The sequence below is a fragment of the Saimiri boliviensis genome, chromosome 2, assembly GCF_048565385.1.
Source record: "Saimiri boliviensis isolate mSaiBol1 chromosome 2, mSaiBol1.pri, whole genome shotgun sequence".
Classification (NCBI taxonomy): Eukaryota; Metazoa; Chordata; class Mammalia; order Primates; family Cebidae; genus Saimiri; species Saimiri boliviensis.
The window spans coordinates 208,929,963-208,956,086 of NC_133450.1; the positions used below are offsets into that span (position 1 = coordinate 208,929,963).

Consider the following 26,124-nt stretch of genomic DNA (forward strand, 5'->3'; position numbering starts at 1 on the left):
GACCCAGCAACCAACAGAATGGGAAAAAAATTTTGCAATCTACCCAACAGACAAAGGGCTAATGTCCAGAATCTACAAAGAACTAAAACAGATTTACAAGAAAAAAAACAAACAAACCCATTCAAAAGTGGGCGAAGGACAGGAACAGACACTTTTCAAAAGAAGACATTTATGAGGCCAACAAACATGAAAAAATGCTCATCATCACTGATCATTAAAGAAATGTAAATCAAAACCACATTGAGATACCATCTCTTTTCAGTTAGAATGGCAATCATTCAAAAATCTGGAGACAACAGATGCTGGAGAGGATATGGAGAAATAGGAACACTTTTACACTGTTGGTGGGAGTGTAAGTTAGTTCAACCATTGTGGAAGACAGTGTAGCAATTCCTCAAGGACCTAGAAAGAGAAATTCCATTTCACCCAGCAATCCCATTACTGGGTATATATCCAAAGGATTGTAAATCGTTCTATTATAAAGACACATGCACACCTATGTTCATTGCAGCACTGTTTGCAATAGCAAAAACCTGGAACCAACCCAAAGGGCCATCGATGATAGACTGGAGAAGAAAAATGTGGCACATATACACTATGGAATACTATGCAGCCATAAAAAATGATGAGTTTGTGTCCTTTGTAGGAACATGGATGAATCTGAAAACCATCATTCTCAGCAAACTGACACAAGAACAGAAAATCAAACACTACATGTTCTCACTCATAGGCGGATGTTGAACAATGAGAACACATGGACACAGGGAGGGGAGCATCACACACTGGCATCTGTTGGGGGAGAACAGGGATGGGACACCGGGGGATAGGGAAGTTGGGGAGGGATAACATGGGGAGAAATGCCAGATATAGGTGACGGGGGGACAGAGGCAGCAAACCACATTGCCATGTATGTACTTATGCAATGTTCCTGCATGTTCTACACATGTACCCCAGAACCTAAAGTACAATAAAATATATGTATTTAAAAAAATACTTCCACAGTTCCATTGTGTAGTAAACTTTCCCAAATGGTAGTGTTATGAGTATTATCGTATTATGTTGTGATCATTCCTTTACTTGTCTCACTTTCTTCATAAAATGTCTGATACCCTGATAATGAAAATCATGCCTTTTTTCTCATTATCTGTAGGCACAGTTTCTAGCCTAAAGCATAGTATTTGATAAACTCTCAATAAGTGCGGATAAATGAAAGCAGAAAAGAATAAATGAATGATATGTGGAGAGGAAGGAAATTAGGAAGCACAGAATGAAAGCAGGGAAGGAGGGAGGAAAAAATGGAGGTAAGGAAAGAATGACTCATTCAATAACTAAATAAAGGAATGATCAGTGTTTCGGTTAGTCTCTGATTGATACTGTTACATTTTTCTTTCCTATGTGTCAAGCTTCCATACAAAATCTGTTATTTTGGAAACTAATTATTCAAGATTCCAAGAATTTAATAAATTCTCCCAATATTTTCTCTCTGTGTCTCTTTTTATAGACTAGCAAGGCAGATTTAGCATTTTTGACAATGAAACTAAGCAGGAGGATCAAGTCCAGATTGTTAGGGCCCTTGGGATAAAGAACAAAATTCAGATTTTTGTACTGGTCACAGCTTGGAGAAAGTCTGTTATCTGAAACAAGGATATGGATGCAATAAACATTCTGAGGTTTATCATGCTTTAATGACTTGCCTTGAGTGGCTTTGATCTTTATATCTGATAATCATTTTCAAACAGTCTGTTGTGTTCTGAAAATTAAGTAGTGGTTCACGGACTTGAGGACCTCCTTGGGAATGACAAGCTACAATCAGAATTTGGAAATGGGCAACGTTACAGACTTTGCTCTATGAGATGGAGAAACAGGGCAACCTCCTGTGAAGAAGGTAAACACATTGATTTAGTGAAAGAAACCAAGTTTTCCTGGTAGAGTGGGAACCCAACAGGCATTGGGAGCTAAGGCTAGTTCTCTTTAGATCTATGAACTAGCTTAAAAGATAATTCCGCATCTTGAGGGTTTTTCGTGAGTTGGGTACTCTTCTAGGTATTTTCTCATGCATTACTGCCTTGAATTTTTATATCCCCATTTCGGGTTGAATTTTCTAATTCCCATTTCACAGATGAGGAAATTGAGATACAAAATGACAGGGTCAGTTGTCCAAGATCAGAAGGCCACTTTGTGGAAGAAGGAGGATTTGAACTCCAGTCTGTCTCTCTCTTAAAATTACTCTCTGCTGCCTTTTATTCTAACCTGAAAGAACCGTTCTCAGTCTCCAACTTAAAAGTGGCCCCCTCTCAGCCAGTGTTTGGTTCACACAAACCCTCCTCCAGTTGAGGGCATCAACACATGGCCAGTACCATCCCTGTGGCCAGCCGTACCCATCAAGGGCCCAGGAAGCATGACTCTGGCATGACATTGCTTAAAGATCTCCTCAGCTATCACTTCTGCATAGGGTAAATCCTCGAAGGGTGGCCTACTTTGAGTGTGAATAGAAATTGAGAGTCCTCAGTCTTGACCTGGGCTCACTGTAAACAGTACCACTGAAACTGGAAGGCCAGTGTGTTATGTTTCTAGAGATGGAAAAACTCAGGCCTTCTCACACTTTTTCCCTTCATTTTATTTAAAGGATTTGTTGCTGTTGCTGTTGTTGTTTTGCATTCTGAATGTGGTTCCCTTTTGCTTCTCTCTCAATAAAACAGGCCCTGACAGCCCTCTCATTCAGATTATTACAGAGTCGTGCCATCTCAGGCCAGTGCATTTAGGAAATATGTTGTTGGCACTCACCAACGAGTGAGATGCATAAAGAAAATATTCTAATGACAGTTGAGTTGAGAGAGCTTTGATCTCCCTCCAGAACTGTACTCATGGCTTTGAAATGCAGTTCTGGCAAAGGGGTAAAGTCTGGGCGCCTTGGCAATCAGGGCTGGGCCCCCCGAAACAGACATTCCAGGGGACCTACAATTTCCACAGTGGAACCAGGTGCGTGTGTTGGGCAAGAAGAAAAGAGACCACTCTCGAGAGGCAGCTCAGGGTAAAGGATCTAAATTAGGAGGGACGTTTCAATCTAGCCAATATTTTCCAAACTTTGTGGTTTGTACTGTTGTTTGGTTTTTGGCAAAGGTGGAAGTGTAAGGAGGAGGGGTGTGGAGGAGGAATTATGGTCAAATATATTTGGGTACACTTCCCGTACTATCTGCCTTACTTTGATTTTGCATATTTGAGGCTCTGAAAATTCTTGCAATTAAAAAATATGTGTATTTAACCCTATTTAACAGAGCATGTTCCAAACCAATTTGACTCAGCAAAATTTCTTTGAATATTCATCTCTTTCTTACAAATTTAGCCTTCTGTAAAACATGATCTGGAAGACCCAGATCTATTTCACAACCTAACTGAAAAGGTAGAAACCCTGAGCTGGAGAACAACCAGCAGAGCACAGTGAGAAGTGGTCAGATACTCAGGCAGTGCAGGTCCCTGCACCCATGTGTCCAGCTGAGGGAGAGAATGGAGGCTGCCATCCTTCCCATTACTCGTTCTCTAAACTATGCACCTTTGCAGGGAACTGTGTCCACTTGAAGGAAGAGGTGACTTTGCTTGTGATACAAAATGACTGTTATACACAAGTGACATGTACACAGGTTGGAGCAGAGAGACTTGTTGCCAGGCTTTTCTATACTCTGTATTAGGTATTTGACCTTGGGCAAATCATTCCCCTTCCTTGAGCTCTGGGCTTGCTCATCCTGTTTTGAAACTATGCAGTTTGAGAGAGAGGTGCTCAGTAGCTGCCCATCAGTGGTGATTCTCTCTTGAAGGATACTTTTAAGTGATACAGAGATAATAAAGATTTGGTCCTGACTACCAGAAGCTCATTACCTGATGGAAAAAACAGAGGAAGGATTCATTTTCCGATAGAGGTGATGATGATTATTTGATTATTAATAATTTTCATTTTACTAACAATAATACAGTAAAAGGAGCCTATCCTAATCAGTGATGCCTTCTCTGTGCCAGCCACCATGCTAGGCACTTAACCTATGTTGCCTCTAATCCTTATGACACCCTTGACAGGTTATCATCCCTACTTTACAGACAAGGGTAGTCATAAGAGGATACATGGAGTGCATCACAGGTAAGCTGGTCTCTGCAGGAATTGTAAGATTTAAAAGAGCTAAGAATCAAGAAGAGATGTTGCAAGGCAGAGAAGGGAAACTAATGGACATACTTAGGGGTTGGGCATAACTGGGGAAAACTAAGGTTCCCAGAATAAGGAAACCAAGATAACAAGTAGTTGAGTTTGTAGGAGGAAGAAGGTAGGGTAATGAAGAAGAGACACTGAAAACAGACTGGGAGAGCCACCCAGAGGCAGCCTGTCCGTTTAGATTCTTTCCCAGTAGGCGAAATTAGGCGACCAGGATATGGAGGGAAGCTCACATTTTCTAGTTATGTGCTGGGACTGTCTTATTTAATCCTGTTGGTATCCTCCTGAGCTAAGTGATACTCAAACCTACTTGCCCATAGATTTAGGTCTAACTATCCAATTCTGAGTAGCAAAACTTCTATGTAGATTAATCCACACAGATTAAGCTACAGATCCACACACACACACGGATTAATCTGCAGACTAATACACACACAGAGTTGGACAGACAACTTTCCCATAGATATAGGTCTGTCTGTCCAACTTTGTGTGAGTTTTTGGATTTTGATTGATTTTTTCTGGGAAGTAAGTAACGTTTGTTTGTTTCTGTTTTAAGAGATAGGATATTGCTCTTTTGCCCAAGTAGGAGGAGAGTGGTGCTGTCATACCTCACTGCAGCCTTGAACTCCTGGGTTCAAGTGATCCTCCTGTCTTAGCCTCCAAAGTAACTGGGACTACAGGCATATACCACCATACCCAGCTAATTTTTTGAGTTGTTTGTATTTTTTGTAAAAATGGGATCTCCCTGTATTGCCCAAGCTGGTCTCAAACTCCTAGCCTCAAGAATTCCTCCACGTTGGTCACCCAAAGTGCTAGGATTACAGGCATGAGCAACCACACCAAGCCCTTACATTTTAAAGTGTATTTGAACAATGTGCAATGTACGCACAGGGCCAGCCTTCCTGACAATTGCAAAATGGAAGTCACGTGGCCCTTTTCTTTCTCTCACCTTCATTATTCCTAGACAGTAGGTATAGTGAAGATGAGAGAAGGAAAGTAGTTCAGTAGTTTCTTCTGAATTTGACCTCCTGTGCTTTCTCTTCTGTCTTGTTGACAAAAGGGGGAAAAAAAAAAAAAAATCCTTTCAAGGCATAAGGGTAGGGAGGTAAATACCCACATGTATTCCTGTCCTGAAGATTTTCCCCCTGTTATATTTGAGAGACACCCAGCCTGGCTGTGTATTAGTGGGAAAACCTCAGGCAACAGAAGGAAAACTCATCCACAGAGCTGTGTTGTTGCCTTTTTTCCCCCGGCTTTGGGTAGGTCCCTCTAGGAGAGGTGGGGAAGAGAAGAGGCCAGTAGGGTTAGGGGCCTCAGCCTGGATTGCTGCTGTGGATTCTTCCCCTTCAGGGAAATGGAGGCTTCCCAAAGTATGGGGGAAAAAAATCACGTACAAGTCAGGGAGACGCTCCCACATCCCATTTTTCTGCTTTGGGCTTGGATGAATACCACTTCTTGAAAAGATTGGTTTCTGCAATTACCACCGAATAAACAACCAATTAAAACGTCTCCCCTGCCCCTACCCCACCCTGTCTTTTTCTCTCTGGAAGCTTTCTCATCTCAGAGCCATGGGCAGAGGTGGCTTTCTCTAATAACATTTTTGTTCTCTGCCTGAGAGAACATTTGATGGAAATGAACAAATCAATTAGAAAATAATAAATTATGTGGAAAGGGCTGATCCAAGAAAATCTCGGCTCCTCTGTGTTTTCATTCTTCTCCCAGGCATTGTTTCCCTTTTCACTGTGGGCCTGAGTGAGCTTGGAAATGAGGGTGAGGTTGTGGGAAGAGTTGGACACGTCTAGATTTGTACTTGGCCTCGTCGCCTGTTGTGTGATCTCTGAACCCCTGTTCCTTCATCTGTACGATGGGGATAAGTGATAGGAATAGTTAAACATGCGCTGAGGCTTTCTACATGCCAGGCATTCTTCTAAGCCCTTTACTCTCTCTTTATTAACTACCTTAACCCTCTGAACAGCTGTATGGGGTAGGTATTACTATCACCCTTGTTCTGTATATAAAGAAACTGAGGCACGGGAAGTTAAGTACATTGCCCAGGGTGACCCAAACATAAAGTGGAAGAGCTGGATTCAAACCTAGGGCTGCAGCTTAAGAATGAGCCGTCTCACCCACTCTGTTGCATTGCTTCAACTACCTAACAGGGATGAGACATGTGTACCTAGCACAGGGTCTGGTATACAGCAAATGCTTCGTAAATGTTGGCTGTCTCCTTCCTCGTTCTCTTCCCTGATGACAGAGCAGACTGATTAGAATCCCTCATGAGGCTTCCAGCCTAAGAAGTTGAATGTGGGCTCTTGAGGAAGAAAAGAGCTCAGCAGCGAGATTTCATGTCAATATCTGAGCTTGTGATTCTTGGAAGTAGTCAGCTCAACCTAGACACAGATATAAACTTTCCTGGCCCCACCTATATCTCCAACCCATGATTTTCGTGAAAAGTTGTACAAATTATGGTCACATGAATGTTTGATTTTATGAGCTTGGGGCTTTCTGTGACATGGGCGGCTATGACATTCTAGGTCTCAGACGTATCCTATTCACAGCAGGGTAGAGGGATAGGTATTCCACCCACAGAAATGCTCTGTGGAGCACCAGGCAGCTGTTACTAGTTTCAGTGTATTGATAAGAAAACCAAGGCCCCATTAGCCAGGAATTACTAAATTTGAGACTGAGAGTTAAATATTTTTACTCTTACTTTTCCCAACTTAATTCAATTCCATCAAAAATCTACCGAGTGTTCACCAGGTATCAAGCTTTGTGCTGAGAACTGGGTAAACAGAGATGAATAAGGCATGCCCCTTTCCCCAGGTGGCCACAAATGTGTATTATATAACAGACAGAGGAGGTGATTCATTGAAATGGCAAATGAGAGAGAGTGCACTGCCAGTAGGAGGTGGACGAGTATTGAGATGTTAAAAGGGGTGCAGGTGAGGAAAGCATCAGGGAAGTCTTTCTGGAGGAGAGATTCCAGAACAGACTTTGGATTTGTTCCTCACAGGACAAAATGCTGATCAGAGTCCCAGTAGAGGAAACAGCGTGAATAAAAGTGCCAATGGGATCATGCACTATACATGATGCAAAGATGTCTGTATGCAGTCGGACGCTCAAGAGAGGGAATAGAGAGAGATGAGGCTAAGGAGTAGGCTGCATCTTGGAGGCCATGCTGGGAACTTGGGCTTGGTCTTTCATATATGAGGAAGCTCTTCTATTATTCTAAGAGGGGAAGAGAAGAGAACCATCAGTAACGTGTGCTACTGGCTGGGCTTTGTGAGAGCTCCTGGGTAGAGTCAGCATTAAGGAAAAGGAAAACACTGCCAAGTAGCAGCTTGAACTTAGTAAGGTCTGAAGAAGGTTCTCTAAGCCTCTGGAGATAATGACACTACCTACGTCTGTGTTTGTAAGAAGCCTAACAACTTCGGCAAGTGTCTTAAACTCTCAAGGACTTATTTTTATGATGTGTAAAATGGAATCATCTTAATTATAATATTATTGGGGGAATTCAATAACATGGTGTTTATAATGTGCTTAGCAAAGTGCCTGGCACACATAGTTGCTCTAAATCATTTGAAGAATGCCTGTTATTTAAATAGTATCTTTTTGAGTATGGTAACAATCGTAGTTCTTCTGTTTCAGAGCCTACATGGATGTTAATGAGCTAAAGAACATTCTTCGATTGGATGGATCAACACATCTCAATATTTTCTTTGCAAACTCCTCAGAAGAGGAGTTGGCAGGAGTAGCAACTTGGCCGTGGGACAAGGAGGTCCTAATGCACTTAGGTGAGTCTTAGAAACTTCTTCAAGAGGAAACGGGAGTAGGACGGTAATACATTCAGTGCGATGGTGATCATTATTATGATCATGATGGTGGTGGTGGTAGTCATAAGGGTGAACAACCCATTTATTTATCACTTTAATTTACAAATCTTTTTCGCATCCTTTATCTCATTTTGACCACCAAGCAATTTTCTGAAGGAAATAGCACCATATTATTAACCATGTTTTATCCATGGGGAAATGAGACCCAAAGAAGAAATAGGACTTATCCAACATCACACACAAGACAGTGACAGTCGCAATTGGAATCCAAGTTTCCAACACTGTCTATTGTTTGCTTTCTCCTTAAACCCTCTGTCTCCTAGTTCCTGCAAATATCTTCTCGGTCTGGTAACCACACTGTACTGGCACAGCCAGTCATGGGTTGGCTTGAAAGACACCAAAGAGGCAAGAGAAAGTGAGTTTGTAAGAACTCCTTGTTCCTCCATGTTCCGCCCACCAACACCAACAGGAACTCATCTTACATTCAAATTATGCATATCCATAAACAAGACATAAGTTTCTGCAAACCAATCACCAAAAGTTAGACATGACAACAGTTTCTGAAAGTTGCCCTGTAAGCAAACATTGTAGTTTTTTAATTTTACTTTTTCCATGCTGTCTTCCAGAACACATCTATATGTAGACATGCTTTTCTTTAACTGTACATTTTAAAAATCATAGCATAGATGAAATTCTGTGTTCTTTTTTTACTTAATATTATGCTATCTCCTTTTTTTTTCCATGTTGCAGAAGTCTTATCCTTACTTCTCACCCTTTTTTTTTCATTTAAAATCACAAAAGAAAAGTACCCATCGGGGTTATTTCCCCGTCTCTAAAGACAAGATTTTTAAAAGCCACATAATATTCCCTTGAACAACAGCACTGCCATTTATTTAACCATTTTCCCTTTGGTAGAATGTTCCCATTATTTACAAGCATAAATCTTGATGACTCAGTGAACATCTTTATCTGAGAATGTTCTGGCTCAGCAGTGACAGTGCTGGATGTATCCTCAAGCCTGCCTGGTCTCCTGGTGAAACAGAGTCCAGTAGCTACCCCATTGCTATGCTGTCTTGGAAATGAGAGATTCAAATAATAGAAGCCTTGCTGAATTAAACATAGACATAGTTCCCTCCAGACGACTCTCATTTCTCAATTGTTTTTTAGAGAATGCAACCAATTTGTGTGTGCGTGTGTGTGTGTGTGTGTGTGTGTGTGTGTGTGTGTGGTTGTATAAATAAATACAAAGATAAATATCAACTTGTTCTCAGCTGGGAGGATTTTATGCCCTAGGAGATATTTGGCAATATCTAGAGATATTTTTGCTTGCTACAAATGGGGGAATGATACTGGCATCTAGTGGGTAGAAGCCAGTGATGCTGCTAAATGTCCACAGTGTCCACTACAAAGAATTATACAGTCTAAAATGTCAGTAGTGCTGAGGTTGGGAAGTCCTGAGATAGATGATGTATGGGTAGATAAATAGGCAGACAGACAGACAGACAGGGTTGTAAGAACTCCTAAGAGAGCATGCAGCTTAGGCAAACTTGAAGATGATCAGCTTATATCACCTACCTAGTATATGGTGTATGGGAGTAATGCTATACTAGAGCCAAAATTCGTGTTTGTTCTCAACTGTGGCTTGACTTAGCAGTATGGCCTTAGGCAATTCTCTTTCCTTCCTCAGGTCTCTGTATCCTTCAATATTAAATAAGCAGATCCTAGGAGGCCAGAAAACCCTAAGGACCCTTCTCAGTTCTGAAATTCTGTCCTATTAGAAAAGCAACTGGAAGGGCCATGATCAGAGTCTGAGAATGGTTGAGCAGCACACTTCTACAGTTAGAAAAAAATACTCCCGATAATTCCATAAATTTCAGAGACTGGCTCAGGGCCAGGAATAAGAGAGGCTAAAAATCCATAGCATGTTATAGTACTCCAGGATAATGTTAGGCTGAAGTTATTTCACCTTATAAGAGAAGCAATGAAACAGGACTGGGGCCCAAGTGCTGTCACTCTGTGAAAAGGTGTGAGTTGGGAGGGGATGAGGTAAAACAAACAGGGCTAGCTTAGACATTAAGTCTGCAATCCGATCATCATCCCTGGAATGGTCCTATCCTCTCATTACCTTAATAATGAAGCTTCATGGGGAGACAGAGCATCACTGGCATTATTGTAGCTGCTTCTTTTAGAGCTCACCAGAGATGCAAAGTCCTTTTTCCACAGTCACAAGGCCAGTGAAGCAGAACGAGGATTGCAACCCATGTCAGCTAACTCCAGCTGGACTCCAGGCTGCCCTCTCCCCATCCTGAGAGATGCTGCTCATAAGTGATTTCTCTGCAGTAGCCCCAATCAAACCCAATTTATTACAACCATACTTTTTTACCCTCTTTTTCTGCTGTTACACCATGATCCCTGGAAAAAGCCTTGGGTGTGAAGCGGATTATGTTTCATGTTATGATTGACAGAAAATAATTGAGAAAGATTTCCTGTCTCAATTTCTCTTCCTCCCTGCCTGTGCCTGCCCCCTTCTCATACCCATGTTCATGTGCACACCCACACACTCACAGGCCCTCTCATACATCTTTATCTTTGTGTTAGAAAGCTCTAAGCAATTCAAAAATGCTCAGAAATTCAATCTCAGGAATCAAGTCCTCCAGGGACCCATAACCTGAGCCCCTTCTTCAAAATCAGAGACCTCTGCATAGACTCTGTGAGTGCCTTGACTGCACAGGTACACCCGTTCCAGAGGTTCAGTCTAAGATAAAACTCTCCTCAAGCCCATTGAGGCTTGCCAGTTCAAATCAACAAGCCCCTACCTCCTCATCATTCTTTTATAAGATGCTGCTCTACGCCCAAAGTGCCTACTTTCAAGGTTCACAGACCTGATTTTTAACCTTCCCTTAAACACTTTCAAATTTTAAAGTTTAAATATCTCTCTGTCAGCCTGTATGCATCTTTCCCAAAATGAACACAGCACAAATACTACCCATGGATTCTGCTGAGATCTGTTCTATCTCCCCAAGCTAAGCAATGCTCAGTCTTCAGAGACATGTGGTATAGTCCATTGCTTCTCAAACCAGAATATACAGACAAGTCATTCAAGGCTGTTTTTAAAATACAGATTGTGCTTCTGTAGGTCTGGGGTGATGCACTTGATGGATGGAGGTGCTATTCTAGCTGCTCACACTAGATTAGTTAAACTTCTCAAACTTCTTTAGATGAGTTACACAGAAAATATTCAACACACATTTAATGTGATACTCTACTCCAGGCCCTATGATAGTCATTAACAGTAGAACATTGATTAAGAGTTCTCCTCAAGAGATATTAGCTAGTATGAAAACTGTTATAATGGTGAATACAACATGATGCTGACCTACATGAGTTTTCATGCTCTTACAGCATCAGAGATGGAAATATGAGATTCAGAGACGCTAATTAATTTCCACTCAATGTCCCAGAGTTAGTGAAGGCAAAATGAGAACCAGAACCAAGATGTCTGAACCTGAGGGCTTTGTCTAGACAAGAATATATAGAATATTTGGAAATAAGGGTAGACCTTACTTTCTAAGGGAGAGGTTGCAGCAGAAAGGTTTACTGACTGAGAAATCAGAGTTTCTGAATTGCTCTCCATTGAAATAGTTTGAAATCACCTTGGGTAAGTGCCTTTACCTCTTTAAGCATTGGTGTTTTCATATGAAAAATGAAGAATTGTAGAAAATGACTTTTGAGCTTCCTTCCTGCTCTGATAGCTCATGATTCATGTCACGTAACAGTTCTCAGGGCAGTGGAGTCATAGGGTGGAGAAGCTTATGGTTGTTTTGGGCAGCATCTCTTTCTCCTTGGTAGACTTGGGGGTGATTGCACCAAGAAGCAGAGTACCTAGCTTCCCTGATTCCCTGGATTTCCCCTTACAGGTGGCATTGTCTTGAACCCATCTTTCTATGGCGTGCCTGGGCACACCCACACCATGATCCATGAGATTGGTCACAGCCTGGGCCTCTATCACGTCTTCCGAGGCATCTCAGAAATCCAGTCCTGCAGTGACCCCTGCATGGAGACAGAGCCCTCCTTCGAGACTGGAGACCTCTGCAATGATACCAACCCAGTCCCCAAACACAAGTCCTGCGGTGACCCAGAGCCAGGAAATGACACCTGTGGCTTTCATAGCTTCTTCGACACTCCTTACAACAACTTCATGAGCTATGCAGGTAGGGCCCTACACTCTGCGGGGTGAACAGGACTGGATGCCAAATGTGGGATTTAATCCTGGCTCAGGGGAGCCTTGAATGAGCAGCTTACCTTTTCTAAGGATGGAAGGCCTACCTCTGCAACTCGGCCACCTAATGTCTTTGGGTCATTCTCTTTGTGGGTTTCACTTTTCTCAAGAAAATGGAATCATTGGACATGCATCTCCAAGATCCTTCCTAAATTTGCAGCACAATTTTCTAAACTGGTGGTTGTTGAACCTTTTTTATTTAACCCATGTGTCCCTTAGATAAGCATAAAACTCTCACATCCTCTTCTATTATGTTTTGCAAGAACAATAAGAGTACTGTGGATTTTGCAAATAGAAAATGATGACATGAGATTGGGTATAATTTTTTTTTTCCTAATTGCATATATCTTATCATAATCCTTTCGTGTATCACTAGTAACATAACAATGTTAGGGGCATTGGGGGATGCCCTGCACTTCCCTTTAGCATAGGATACATCAAGGCCTTTGAGACCTTTTAGCACCTTTGGCAAATTAGAACAAGGCAACCCCTCCTGAGGGCTGTCATAGCCCTTACCACTGCACCTTCAGCTAAGAGATTTTGTGTTAGTCACAATCCACACAATTGCATGTGGCAAGCCAGCATCCAGTTCTATAATCATACTCAACCTGATGTCTCATTCCCCACTAGAACAAGCAAATTCTATCAAGGCAACGATTGCATCTAGTATATCACCCTGTTCTCAGAAGTTAGCACAGGGGCCAGTCCTTAATAAATGTTTGTTAGGAAAGGAAGAAGTAAAGAAAGAAAGGGAAGAGAGAGGGAGGGTTGGAGGGAAGGAAGGAGGAAAATGAATACATTCTCTTATAACTGGTATATAAAATTGATTCTTATCAAAAGCAATATCTCTACTCATGTAACAAAATATTGTCCTTAAAGGCCAATATGCTCTCTCTCATTTAATTGAGAGCATCTGTGGAGTCAGAACTATTCCCACTCTACAGATGACAGCTTTGAGGCTCACTCAAGTCACTTGTGCTAGTCACATATCTGACTCTACATATTTTTCTTTTCTTTTCTTTTCTTTTTTTTTTTTTTTGAGATGGTGTCTTACTATGTTGCCTAAGTTGGAGTGCAGTGGCATGGTCTCGGCTCACGGCAACCTCTGCCTCTCAGGTTCAAGTGATTCTCTTGCCTCAGCCTCCTGAGTAGCTGGGATTACAGGTGCCCACCACCACGCCTGGCTAATTTTTGTATTTTCACTAGAGATGGGGTTTCACCATGTTGATGAGGCTGACCTTGAACTCCTGACCCCATGATCTGCCCACCTTGACCTCCCAAAGTGCTGGGATTACAGGCATAAGCCATTGCGCCCAGCTGCATTTTTGTCATTTACTTTTGTATTGCTCTTCTAAAGAGAGCTAGCTGATGGTTGAGTGGGGAAATTGAGCAACCTGGGTGGCTTTTACACTCTCTTCCACAGAGATGCCTCAGGGGACTGACCTGGGGGCTATATGAGTAGGGCTTTAGGCTCTCGTTACTGCTGGAGCCAGGGAAAATACACCCCCTTTCCGACTTTTACATTTCTGTTGAGGTTTTGCCTCATTTCACTTGAAGAATGGAATTTGCTGCTGGAACCCAAAGGATTCTATGATCCCCATTGGTCCTTTCTGCTTGTCCATTTGGGCTGATGACCCCTGAGGACCTCTCCAGTATAAGGTTCATGCGGTCCAAATCTAAATGGAAATGTCAATAACCCACCTCTGGTACCATAAAGAGTCTTAGATTTGAGTGCTCAAAAAAGACCAGGGTGCTGGGTATTTCCTGAAAAGCAGATTCCCACTGGGCTTCCATTCCCAGCCAGGCTGACACTCCACATCTGGTGCCCCATCTCCTTATACAGCCCTGCTTCCTTCCACTCCTGTAGCACCTTTTCTTGGCCAGCTGAAGGCACATGGAAAATAAACAATAACGTGAGTTTGGAAGTTTGCCGGCCTCTTCGGGACCTAGGAGCTGCCGCTAGCTACCAGACCCCCATAAACTAAATATTTTTTGTTCCCCTTTGTGCAGATCTAAAGAGTGATCGATTTATTGTTATTGTTTTTTTTTTTTTTTTGAAAGGAACCCCTCAGCTCAGGCGGGGGGGACACATTAACAGCAGAACTAATTCACTGAGCTACGAAAACAAACTTAGACCCACAAAAGCATATTCAAGGCGACCACGAGCTTTGAAATAGTTGTTTTCCTTAGGACTTCTGATAGATGAGGTGACAAAAGCAGCTGGATGAAATTCAAACTGCAGAACAGGATTGCGTTCTCAGGGACGTGGAAAGCAATGCATGGGAGCTGTCTCATCAAGACAATTGGGTGGAGACATTGCTGGGTCCACTTCTTCTCGTTGCTTTATCTTCCCGGGTGCTTCTTCTGATCACTGGTAGGGTAAAGGGTTGTGATGCAACTCTGCCAGCAGAACTTTCTACGTAGACGTAGTCTGTATCTGTGCTGGCCAGTATGGTACCCACTTCCTATGCTACTGATACGGTAACTGAACAATTGAAATACAACTAGTGTGACTAGTGACCTGAATTATCAGTCTTAAGTTATTTTAACTCATTGAAATCAGAAGAGCCACACCGGCTGGTGGCTACCATATTGGTTAGCTCAGGCCTGTAGCAGTTCTTGAGTACGTGCGACATGCCGGACACTGTATGAAACTTAAGTAGCCCAAGGAGGTGCACAAGTTTCACAGATGGCAGAAAATGTGGTTCAGGTAGCCTAAGTATCTTGCCCAGCATCACAAAGATAAAAGAAGGCAAAGGTGAAACCTAGACCCAAGCCTTTCTTGCTGCAGAGCCTGTGATATTAACTTGTAATTATCTGCCTCATTTTCTGGTTCTGGGGAAGATTGAGAGGGCCCCAGATGCTCAGATCAAGGAGGCACCAGGCAGGTGATGGGGGGAAGCCTATTTCAATAGTCAGGCTGGACAGAGCTCCAGAGGAGTATAGTTATGTTGAACTCTTGGATAAGCCCTCAGCAGATAAAAGAACAGCAGACCCAGCTCCATTTCCTGGTGATAACTGGCTACAAGAGTTTCTGGAGGAGGACACTGTGGTCCTCAGAAGTATAGAAAACCAGGCTTTCTCTAGCCTGCAGAAGCAAGTGTCTTGACCCTATGTTTCTGTGTGTCATGGCTTCTTAATATCCACACATAAATTGACCCAGCAATTCTACTTCTAAGGAATATATCCAAAGCAAATAAATCAATTGGTATGCTTAAGGACTTAACCATAAGAATGTTCTTAATGATATTCATTTCCTAAATATTAGGCATTTACTATCTGCCGGGTATAGAGTAAAAATATGTGTGAATAATGAGAAGCTGCTTACACGCCCAAAGATAATAGACTGCTGAATAAACAGCAAGGTATTCATGTGTTAGGACATCATAGGCAACTAAAGATGATAGAGAAGATGGTTGAAGGACATGAACAGTCGAGTCACATGGTAGTTCGGAGCATGACATTTGGAGTGAGGGACCAAACTTGACTCTTCCATGCCCCAGCTTTGATTTTTGACAGTTTACTTCTCCTCTCTGAGCCTCAATTACTTCATTAATACCATTGAGGATAAGCATACTTACCTTGCCTGACTGTAGATGTAATGGTACAAGTAAAGCACTCAATACTGTTGTTCATCTAAATGCCCATCAATGATAGACAGGAGAAAGAAAATGTGGTATCTATACACCATGGAATATTATGCAGCTATAAAACAGAATGAGATTCTATCTTTTGCAAGGACATGGATGGAGCAGGTGGGCATTTTCCTTAGCAAAGTAACATAGGAACAGAAAACCAAACACTGTGTGTTCTCACTTACAAGTAGGAGCTAAATGATGAGAACACATGGACACATAGAGGGAAGCAACACCCACTAAGGTCTATCAAAGTGTGGAGAGTAGGAGGAAGGAGAGGATCAGGAAAAATTACTAATGGGTACTGGCCTTAATACCTGGGCGATGAAGTAATCTATAAAACAAACTCCCATGACCCAAGTTGACCTATGTAAGAAACCTGCACATGTGCTCCTGAACTTAAAATGAAAGTTAAAAAAAAAAAAAAAAAAAAAAAAAAAAAAAAAAACTCGCCAGTCACAGTGGCTCACGCCTGTAATCCCAGCACTTTGGGAGGCCGAGGAGGGTGGATCACAAGGTCAAGAAATTGAGATCATCCTGGTCAACATGGTGAAACCCCGTCTCTACTAAAAATACAAAAAATTAGCTGGGCATGGTGGCACGTGCCTGTAATCCCAGCTACTCAGGAGGCTGAGGCAGGAGAATTGCCTGAACCCAGGAGGCAGAGATTGCGGTGAGCCGAGATCGCGCCATTGCACTCCAGCCTGGGTAACAAGAGCGAAACAACTCCGTCTCAAAAAAAAAAAAAAAAATTATCCTTGGTATCATAATTAGTGCTCAGTAAAGGATGATTAGTAGGATTATTTGTTGACTATTTAATGTGAAAAGGTCAGAAAGTCATACATATATGCAGTATAAGACCTGTATATGTGTATGTGATGATAAGAATTACAGAAATCTACTAAAGATATTTACATCCATATACAAACACATCTATATACATACATATACACACGTATACATTAGACATCAGTTTTATTATCTATCAGTAATGAGTTCAGAGTAATGCTTATTTCTTTGTAACATTTTTGACATATTCCAGATATTCTACAGTGAATATTTTATTACAAATTTGTTATCTACATTTATTATTATGACTATTATTATTAACATTATTTTTAAAAAACAACAAAAAGACAGGGAGTTTTACACAAGGCAACTTAGTTATCCATTCACTAGACATTAGTTAGCTTGTTAAATGCTCTCATCAGCTTTATGAGGCAGGTGACATCTTATTCCTCATTTTGTGGTGGGTGAAAATGTGGTTGGCAGGGGGTCAACATTGTGCCTAAGGTCCCACTTGGAGTGAAGCCATGGAGTTCATGCCTTGAACCTCCATCCAGTGTGGCCTTTCAGTCACAGGCTAACGTTTGTTCTTGAGAACGAGATTCAGTTAGCAAACTAAACCCAGGGTACTGTATCAACAGCATGGGGACTGGCTGGGGCTTATCAGTGCTGAAGTCCCAAAGTTCCTTCTGCTTTGGGACAAGATGCAGACAGAAGAACAAGAGGAGAGACCAGATGAAGTGGCCATAGATATTGAGAGGGGAGGCATTGGTAGGGAAGGAAGACACGTAGGGCTGACTCTAGACATTAGTTAATTGAGACAGAGCTTGTGATAAATGAAAACCCTTTGGTACCTCTCCCAAGATTCTGATAGCTGCGAAGTCTCCAAGTAATGTACCCTGGGATAGATTTTTTTTATTGCATTTTAGGTTTGGGGGTACATGTGAAGAACATGCAAGATTGTTGCATAGGTACACACGTGGCAGTGTGATTCGCTGCCTTCCTCCCCTTCACCTGTATCTGGCATTTCTCCCCATGCTATCTCTCCCCAACTCCCCACCCCCTGCTGTCCCGCCCCTATTTCCCCCCAACAGACCCCTGGGATAGATTTTGATTTCAATTTTAAAGTTCAAATACATTTCTGTCTCCTTATCAGGTTCCATCACCTATCCATTTTTTTTCAAACTTCCTTTTTATTGACAAATATGAAAATGGTTACTTTTTAAGTTATTAAAAAAATACACTTGGCGGGGTGGGGGAGGCAAATAAAATAGAAGTTTATACAGTGAAAAAAACTACTATTTTTCAGCATCATTCATCTTGGTAAATGCTTTTTGTGCCCTTGCTCATTGAGTCCTCACAATTCCATGGGTTGGCGTTTATTTAAATGCTCCCAATTTATACATGAGGGAATTGAGTCTTAAAGTTATCTCATGTTTTGATCAAGGCTGATTAGTATTCTGTTCTATGCCTGTGCCTTAAAGTGCACAGCCATTTCCCTATGAATGGACAGATGTGTTATTTCTAATATTTTCACTATTATAAATTATGCTTCAAGAAACATCCTTGTATGTATATTTTACCCATGTTTATCCAAGACTATCTATCTTTTGAATCCATAAATTCCTTATTGTTAGATCAAAGAGAATGAATATTTTATATTCTGTATTTTTTTTCCTGCTTTTAGTTTTCCAACACTCACATATAATAAGCACACACAAGCATACACGCACACATGCCAACACACGTACTATTCCCAATTCCCTTTTACTAGCATTTATCATAGGACAGGCATCGCTCTTAGTGCCCCACATCCCTGCACACCCCTGCACCTTGGCCGTGTTTTGAGATGAGCAATCGTGTTATCATCACTGTCTTCACTTCACGGATGGGGTAACTGGGGGCAGAAAATCACTTGTCCATAGATTCTATGTGCCCTGATCTAATCACATGGCCACACTTCCCTTAGCCATCATGCCCTCCTGCATCTGACCGATTGGGTGTCTTTTCCAAGGCTTTCAAGATGAAGTGCAAAGTTCATGGCAACAAAGAAAAAAGTATGGAATGATCTGGCCCTTTCAGACTGAGGATTTTTCCCCTCCCCGCAATAGGGAGCCGTAGAATGTTTGGTATTCAGGAGTTAAATGGTGGCATCTGGTTACTGGATTAGTCACTATACTGTGTTTGTTAAGAGACAGTGGGCTCTTCTGCTTCTTCAGATATGTTAAAGACTTCCCTGGGGTGCTGGAAGGGAGATTGGCAAAGATTACTAAGGGGATTTAAGGTAGCTTCTGTGTAGAACTTCCCTCACACCCCAGCCCCTTTCCTAAGATGGATTCTCAAGACCCTATCTAACTGTCCAGCACCTGCCCAAATGTATTTAATGTTTGTTTAATAAGAAGAAACCAGTATATACTACAGGATTCCCAGTAGCCGGTTTATTTTAAGATCAGAAGAGCCCTCTGCTCCTCTGTCTGGGGCCTAGCTACGGGCTCCCTGACTGGGTGGACACCTCTGGAAAGTGGTGTTTTTGGGAACCAAGCCAAAATGGTGCCTTTGCTCCCCTGGGGCAGTTAAATAAAACTGTTGGAGGGAGAAATGGGAAACAAGTGTTCTCCCTCAGGGCCAGGTCTTAGGTCACACCCTGGAAAGGGGAGAGTAGGATCAAAGGTCCTTAGATCTAAAGACACCTGAGACATTATGTTCCAAGCTCCCTTACTCAGGCTCAACTCCCATTTATCAACGACCTGCAGGATTTTATATCCATACAGCATCTCATTTATGCTTGAAAATAAGTTCTCATATTGATCAGAAGCACAGCCTTGAAGTCAGGACTGCCTGTGTTCAAATCCCAGTTGTATCCCCAGCTTTGTGATTTTGAAATAGTTGTTTACCCTATTTCAGCTTTAATATCCTCTTCTGTAAGATAAGGAAAATAGTAGTACATGCTCCAAAACTTGTGAGAAGGGAAGGAAACGTGTCTGAAGCATTGCGCACCAATGGCAGCACCAAGGGGAGATGGTCCTGCTCATGTTTTCCGCACACACACTGCCCTGGCTTGTTCCCAGGTCTGCCTGACTCCCTGGTCTGTGCTCTCTGCCTAAGGCACCAAGCCTCCGTAGTCATGCAGCACTTTCTCCTGCAATCCCTCTCCTTTCTTTTCCAATATTAGCCATGTGATCTGATCAACCTCAACAATCTCCTTCTTTTCTTTTCTTTCTTTCTTTTTCTTTTTCTTTCTATTTTTTTAGAGATTGGGTTTCACCATGTTGGCCAGGCTGGTCTTAAACTCCAGACCTCAGGTGATCCACCCACCTTGGCCTCCCAAAAGTGCTAGGTTTACAGGCGTGAGCCACCACACCGGGCCTAACAATCCCCTTCTTTAGAAGCCTTCCTGTTCTCCTGCCTTCTCCTGCCTCCCCCACCCAACCCATGCAGTCTTCCTCCCTTTATCAGTGATTGACATCACAGACTTTAGCAGCCTTGTAAGAGCCTTGATTCATACATTGGACTGATCTTGACTCCATTAACTAGACTGGTACCTCTTCATGGGCAGGAACTTTTAAAGTTTCATCTTTTTACGCCCTTTGGCACAGAGCAGAAATGTAGTAGACACTCAGAAGGTTTGTTTGAAAGGCAGTATCACTGCATCAGTTAATAGTGAAGTTAATGAATGAATGGGTGAAAGAATGTAAAGGAATGAATTGGAACCAGTGAGTGCATCAAAGAATGAGTAAATGACTGAGTGGATGAACAAGTGAATGAATGAATGGATAAATAAATGAGGGATACTGAGTGGAGGGTGAAGGAGGGAGGGAGTAATGGAATTGTTGACTTAGTGCCCAGTGGATTCGAGGCCCGTGGAAAGTAGTTCATCTTGCCTGTGTCCTTTGCCATGACCTCTGGGCTGCTGTCTTCCAATCTCAGCCATACTTTTTCAGTTCCATCCACCCTCCCCTCCCTCCTGTTTCCTCTCACCTGTCTCCAGAAGTGATGACTACACTAATTTGTTCACAGGCCATTAACTCTTGAGCGCTGGAAGAGGCCAGCCCTGAGTTGGCAAGGAACAACTTGGGTGCTGGCTCTTGCGCCACCGGGAGCCGTCATAACTCTCTCGCATACCTGCCCGCCCTCGCGGCTTGGTGCTTATCTCTCCCTCTGCTTGCTTGCAGATGACGACTGTACAGACTCCTTCACGCCCAATCAAGTCGCTAGAATGCACTGTTACCTGGACCTGATCTACCAGAGCTGGCAGCCCTCCAGGAAACCGGCGCCTGTTCCCCTCGCCCCCCAAGTTGTGGGTCACACAACGGACTCTGTGACACTGGAGTGGTTCCCACCCATAGATGGCCATTTCTTTGAAAGGTGAGTGTATTCTGTGTAGCGCTGATTCCCTTCTCTCTCTCCTACCAAGAAGAGGGAAACTTGGAAGGGAAGCAGACTTGGAGGGGAATTTTGTAGTATTTCTTGCTATTGTTCAAAAGACATCTCTGCCACCTAGCACAGTGACTGGCACATATAAGCATGTTGTAAATTTAGGGTCAGGGAATAAAGATGATTGCTAATAGAAACAAATAAATAGTAACAAATATTTTTAAGTGAATGGGTGCTAAGATTCACTTTGTTATTAGAAACCTGGAACCCTCTTTTGCTACCGCCCTCCTCTGGGATGGAGGTCCTAGTCTTCTCTCTATGAGCTCAGGATTTGTGATTGCCCCTGGTTAATGGGCAAAAAGGTTTATATCATTTTAATTATTTTATATTATATCATATCATGTTTTACATATGGAGTGTGTATATATATATATATTTATGTGTGTATCACATGTGTGTATATAAGTACATATTTACATATATGAATCTATGTACATATAAACACAATTTTTGACTGTTCCAAATGCTTTAATTTTGTAGAACTAAAGGTAGAACTTTTTTAAGACTTAGGAATGCTAAACTGAGGCACAAGACACCTCTAGTCTGCTGCCCTGACTGTTCATTAATTAATCATATGACCTTGAGCAAGTCACTTTCTGTCTCTGAGCCTCATTCTCCCTTACTTGGAAACTGGGTCTAATGATACTACAGTGGCTTGAAGGTGGAGACCTGCATCAAATGGTCTCTTGTGATACCTTCCCCCATATAGACTCCTTGATGAGCTCAAGCTCTAAGGGGACCAGATTTAAAAGTGTCGTGAAAATAGACCAGGGTATTTGCATCTACTTGGGAATTTCGCCATAATTCAGGGAAGATTAGTGTATTACCTCTACTCCCAGCCCTTCTTTGGGATGCTTTATCTAGTATTGATGCTACAATATTAATGATGGTAAAAATAATAACTATGCTAATAATTAATTAATATTACTTTATTCTAGTTGCTGGGATCTATCAAGTGCTTACTTTGTGATGGATTCTATACTAAATGTCATATACAGAATTTTATTTAATCTTTCTGGTAATGTTGTATAACACAAATCATCCTCCTCATTTACTAGATAAGAAGAGAATTGGAGCTAAAAGAGGCTGAAAGGTGACCAGAGGGTCATAGAAAGTGGTGGGGACTGGGCTTCAGCTCCTGTTTTGTAGTGTCTTATCTTAGACTCCTATGTCCTTTCATTAAGTTGCTTCAAAGCTAGAATTAGAGAAAAGGCATTACACCTCCCCTGCTGCAAAAAAAAAAAAAAAAAAAAAAGCCACAAAAAGAAGCAAGAAATTCTTATTTGCAAGTGTATTTGTCTGCATTTGTGTGCGTATAAAAGACATATTTGGCAAAGGATCTAAATATACACTTCAAGACACGCATAGAATTATTTATTTTTTCTGTGGTGATGAGAAGTATCGGACGTTTGGTCAAGCCTTGGTCTCTGTTCCACTTAAAAGTGGAAGTTTTGTAAAGGAAGCTTCATGTGTATGTATTTAATTTATATTTCACAAAGCAGTTACTATCCATTAAATAAATGCACCTGATTGTTGGAAACCTATTGGAGGGTTAATTGTTGTATAATGAGATATGTCTCTGTTACATAGTGTCCTTAGCTTCAATCAATATGTTTTTAATAACATATAGTCAGTCGGTTCTTGAGGCTCATACGATAGCCATTCTGTGCAGTTTAAGATTTCATAACATAGTTATCATATATTAAATTAAAACTGATATTTCCAAAACATATCTAATTAGGGTTAGCAGCTATGTTGACCATAGTCTATGGCTAAAAGAAGTCAGTCCACAAGTTCAGTAAATTGTTGTAAAGAAATGGAACTGTCTTTCATATATGTCTCTCTCCCACACACACGGAATTTATACTCATGCAAATTGGCTTAGTAGAAAGTGTAAAAGCTTTAATGTCAGGTCATCCATTTCCCGTTCTCAGCTTTATCACTCCCGGTTAACAGGACCTTGGGCAAAGCTATCTCACCTCTGATCCTCTGAATCTTCCTCCATCAAAATGTGCTAACCATGTCCATGTTGCCTGGCTTTCAGCAAAGTAACTGTGGAACATGAAGCACACACACTCTGTGTTCAAGGAATATCAACTCCCATTTGTGCAACATTTTCCAGAGCTATTTAGCTACTTGAAAATTCCCTTTCCCTGCAAAGCCTCTGGTGTTTTCCAGTATATCCATCAATGCCAGCCTCTCACCCTGGCCATCCTCATGTCCTCCTGCTGTTCTCACATCTGTGGTCTAAGAGAATGCAAGCATTTCCCTTAAAAAACATATTCAGATCCTCCCACAGCCTGTGTCCTCACACATGGACAACGGAATACATAATTTAAGGCCACCCCTAGTCTTCCTAACTCCTTTATTTTTATTTTTATCTGTCTTGCAAACACATGTTGACTGAGTGGTTTCAGTTATCTGAACAATTGACCATGGTGTGTTGGAAATAGTACTGGACAGAAAACCAAGAGACCTGGGTCTGAAGTCTTTGTGACCTCGTCCATTCCCTCTGCCTTTGGCCCCAGCTTTCTGATCTGTAAGCCAAAGATGTCCTAGCCTTTCTCAACCAAGGTTCCTCTTCTACATTTTAAGACAAGGAAAATGATTTGAATAACTGTTTCCTAATTTCTCCCAAAGATGCTACACAATAAGTACCATTTTAGTTTCATAGGAGACAAGTTAATTCATTATATACAATGGATGCCTTAGAGAAGCACTGTCCAATAGGATTTCCTGCAATAATGGAAATATTGTATATTAACACCACGATTATAGCCATTAGCCAACTGGGGTTTGAAACATGACTGATGTGACTGAAGAATCAAATTTCAAAATTTTTAAAATTTTAATTAAATTAAATGTAAATAACCACGCATGACTAATAGCTGCCATATTGGACAGCCCATACTTAGAGCTTTAAGCTTTGATTTTCATGAAACCCAAGTAAGAAAGATGAGCTCTCCCAGCTTTGGTATCCTGCATGTCTATGATTTCATTGTTTATGTTTGTGTATGTTTATGTGTAGATATAAGTATCCATGAAGAGAAAATGAATGCCAAAGGTAGGAAACACATATAATTCCTACATGTGTAGGACATCATGCCTTTGCTGTCAGCTGGTTGATGATTTGTTCACTCATCAGAGTATTTATTGGGAGCCTAAGATGTATCAATAATTCACTGAAACTCAGGTGGCTTTATGTGTATCACCCAAAATAAAACATCTAAAGGATACAGAAAGAAAGAATGAATGGCCACTAAGGTCAGCATGGTTACCAAATTCATCCCAGGACATCTGTAATCCCAGTGTCAACCTAAATCCAGTCATGTGACTCAGAGCCACTTGCATGGATTGTGGTCATCCTAAGGGAACTCTTCCTTCATTAGCAGTGCTAAGAAAGTCTCTCTCTCCACTCCTACTTTTCTGCATATGAATATGTTTGTATAATTGTTGTTATTGCTACTCCAAGAGTAACTCATGTATTTAAAATATGTAGAAAATTTAGAAAACCAGGAAGAGTAATAATACAGGGTTGGATCAATCATCCTGTATTCCATTGCCCAGAAATTCCTCCTGATAATATTTTGATTCAAAAGTTTATTTGAATGTTGAGATACTGCTGTAGATTTAGATTTGGATATGACTTTTTTACTTAATATTATAACTTATACATTTTCCATGAAGTTGCATAATCTTTATAAATATTTCTGCAATAACAGCTTGCCATTCCATTAAGCATATTAACCATGGGCTATTTAATGATTCTCTTATCACCAAATATTAATATTAGTGTGCTTGCAAAACAAGATGGTTTCACATTTACAATGATAAGGCTGAGAATGCAGAAATCTACAATTTGAAGGTCTTCCCTAGGTTAGTCATGAGTATTAGCACATGTCTAAATGACTGGTATCCGTTCATCCATTCATCCATCCATCCATCCATCCATCCATTCAACTGCTTATACTGACCAACACTATAAAACAAATTGTGTGCTGTACCCTGAGAGAAAAAAGTGATAGTTATTAGATACTGACTTTGTCCTCAATGACCTCACAATCTGTTGGGGAAAACTCTCTTGCATGCCAAAAAAACATGTCTTTACAAGGAGATGATGTCCCAGGTGAACTTGAAAGAGGAGAAACATCACCAAAGTGAAAAAAGTCTGCAAAGGGGGTGTGGGTAATATGACATGACATGATAGATAGGCAGAGCTTACCATGGAGAGAAACAAAGCTAGAGTGAAGCAGAGGATAGTATGAAAGAGCATTGACCACCGCATGACAGGGCATTAGGGGATAGCAAGAGATGTAAGCAGGGGCATGACCTGTTCATCCTGAGGTTTGAGGATGATCTCCTGTCAGCAGTGTGGAGGAGGAACGGGGAGCAGCAGCACACTGTGATGCTCACAAGCGCGTGGTTCCTGACTGTGTGAGCTTAGAGGCATAGAGAATGCCCCTGTAAGGTAAAACACTTCAGACCTGGTTTCTCCATTGCATCCTTTCAGGTAGCCAAAGCCCAGAGATTCTTCCAGGAGTGATGAAAGAGTTATCATCATTGCACTTTGAGAAACAATGGGTTGGGCTGGGACATTTCTTGACATCTTCTCAGGATTTAGTTTCCAGTCCCTCTGCAGAGGTCACTCAGATTTGCAGTTTTTGGTTCACAATAAGACAGGAGAAGAAGATTCATTCCTCTCCCTTTTCCACAACTGCCTCATAAACAGATGCCAAGTCTGGAAAATGAGTAGGATCCCAGAGACTGCTATAGCCAAAGGAAGATTGAATCCAGATACACAAGAGACAAGTTGGTAGGGGAAGCCATCATAATATTCCACTTCTGGGACAGGTCCTATTGAGGAATTGGCTAGCCCCTTGGAAAGCTGCTAAAATCAATTAGATGGCATGGTAGAGAAACTACTTTTGACTGTAAAATTGAGGAGTGACTCATCCATCC

At 41.6% G+C, this 26,124-nt stretch overlaps 1 protein-coding gene across 2 annotated transcripts in view; it reads left to right on the plus strand.

Moving 5' to 3' along the window:
• Positions 1–26,124, plus strand: part of PAPPA (pappalysin 1) — a 249,771-nt gene that overhangs the window by 52,485 nt on the left and 171,162 nt on the right. For both annotated transcript variants that reach the window (XM_039475070.2, XM_074395239.1), the window contains exons 3-5: positions 7,847–7,992; positions 11,949–12,242; positions 20,904–21,096. In XM_039475070.2, coding sequence (XP_039331004.1) covers positions 7,847–7,992; positions 11,949–12,242; positions 20,904–21,096 — 633 coding nt within the window. The remainder of the gene's footprint in view (positions 1–7,846; positions 7,993–11,948; positions 12,243–20,903; positions 21,097–26,124) is intronic.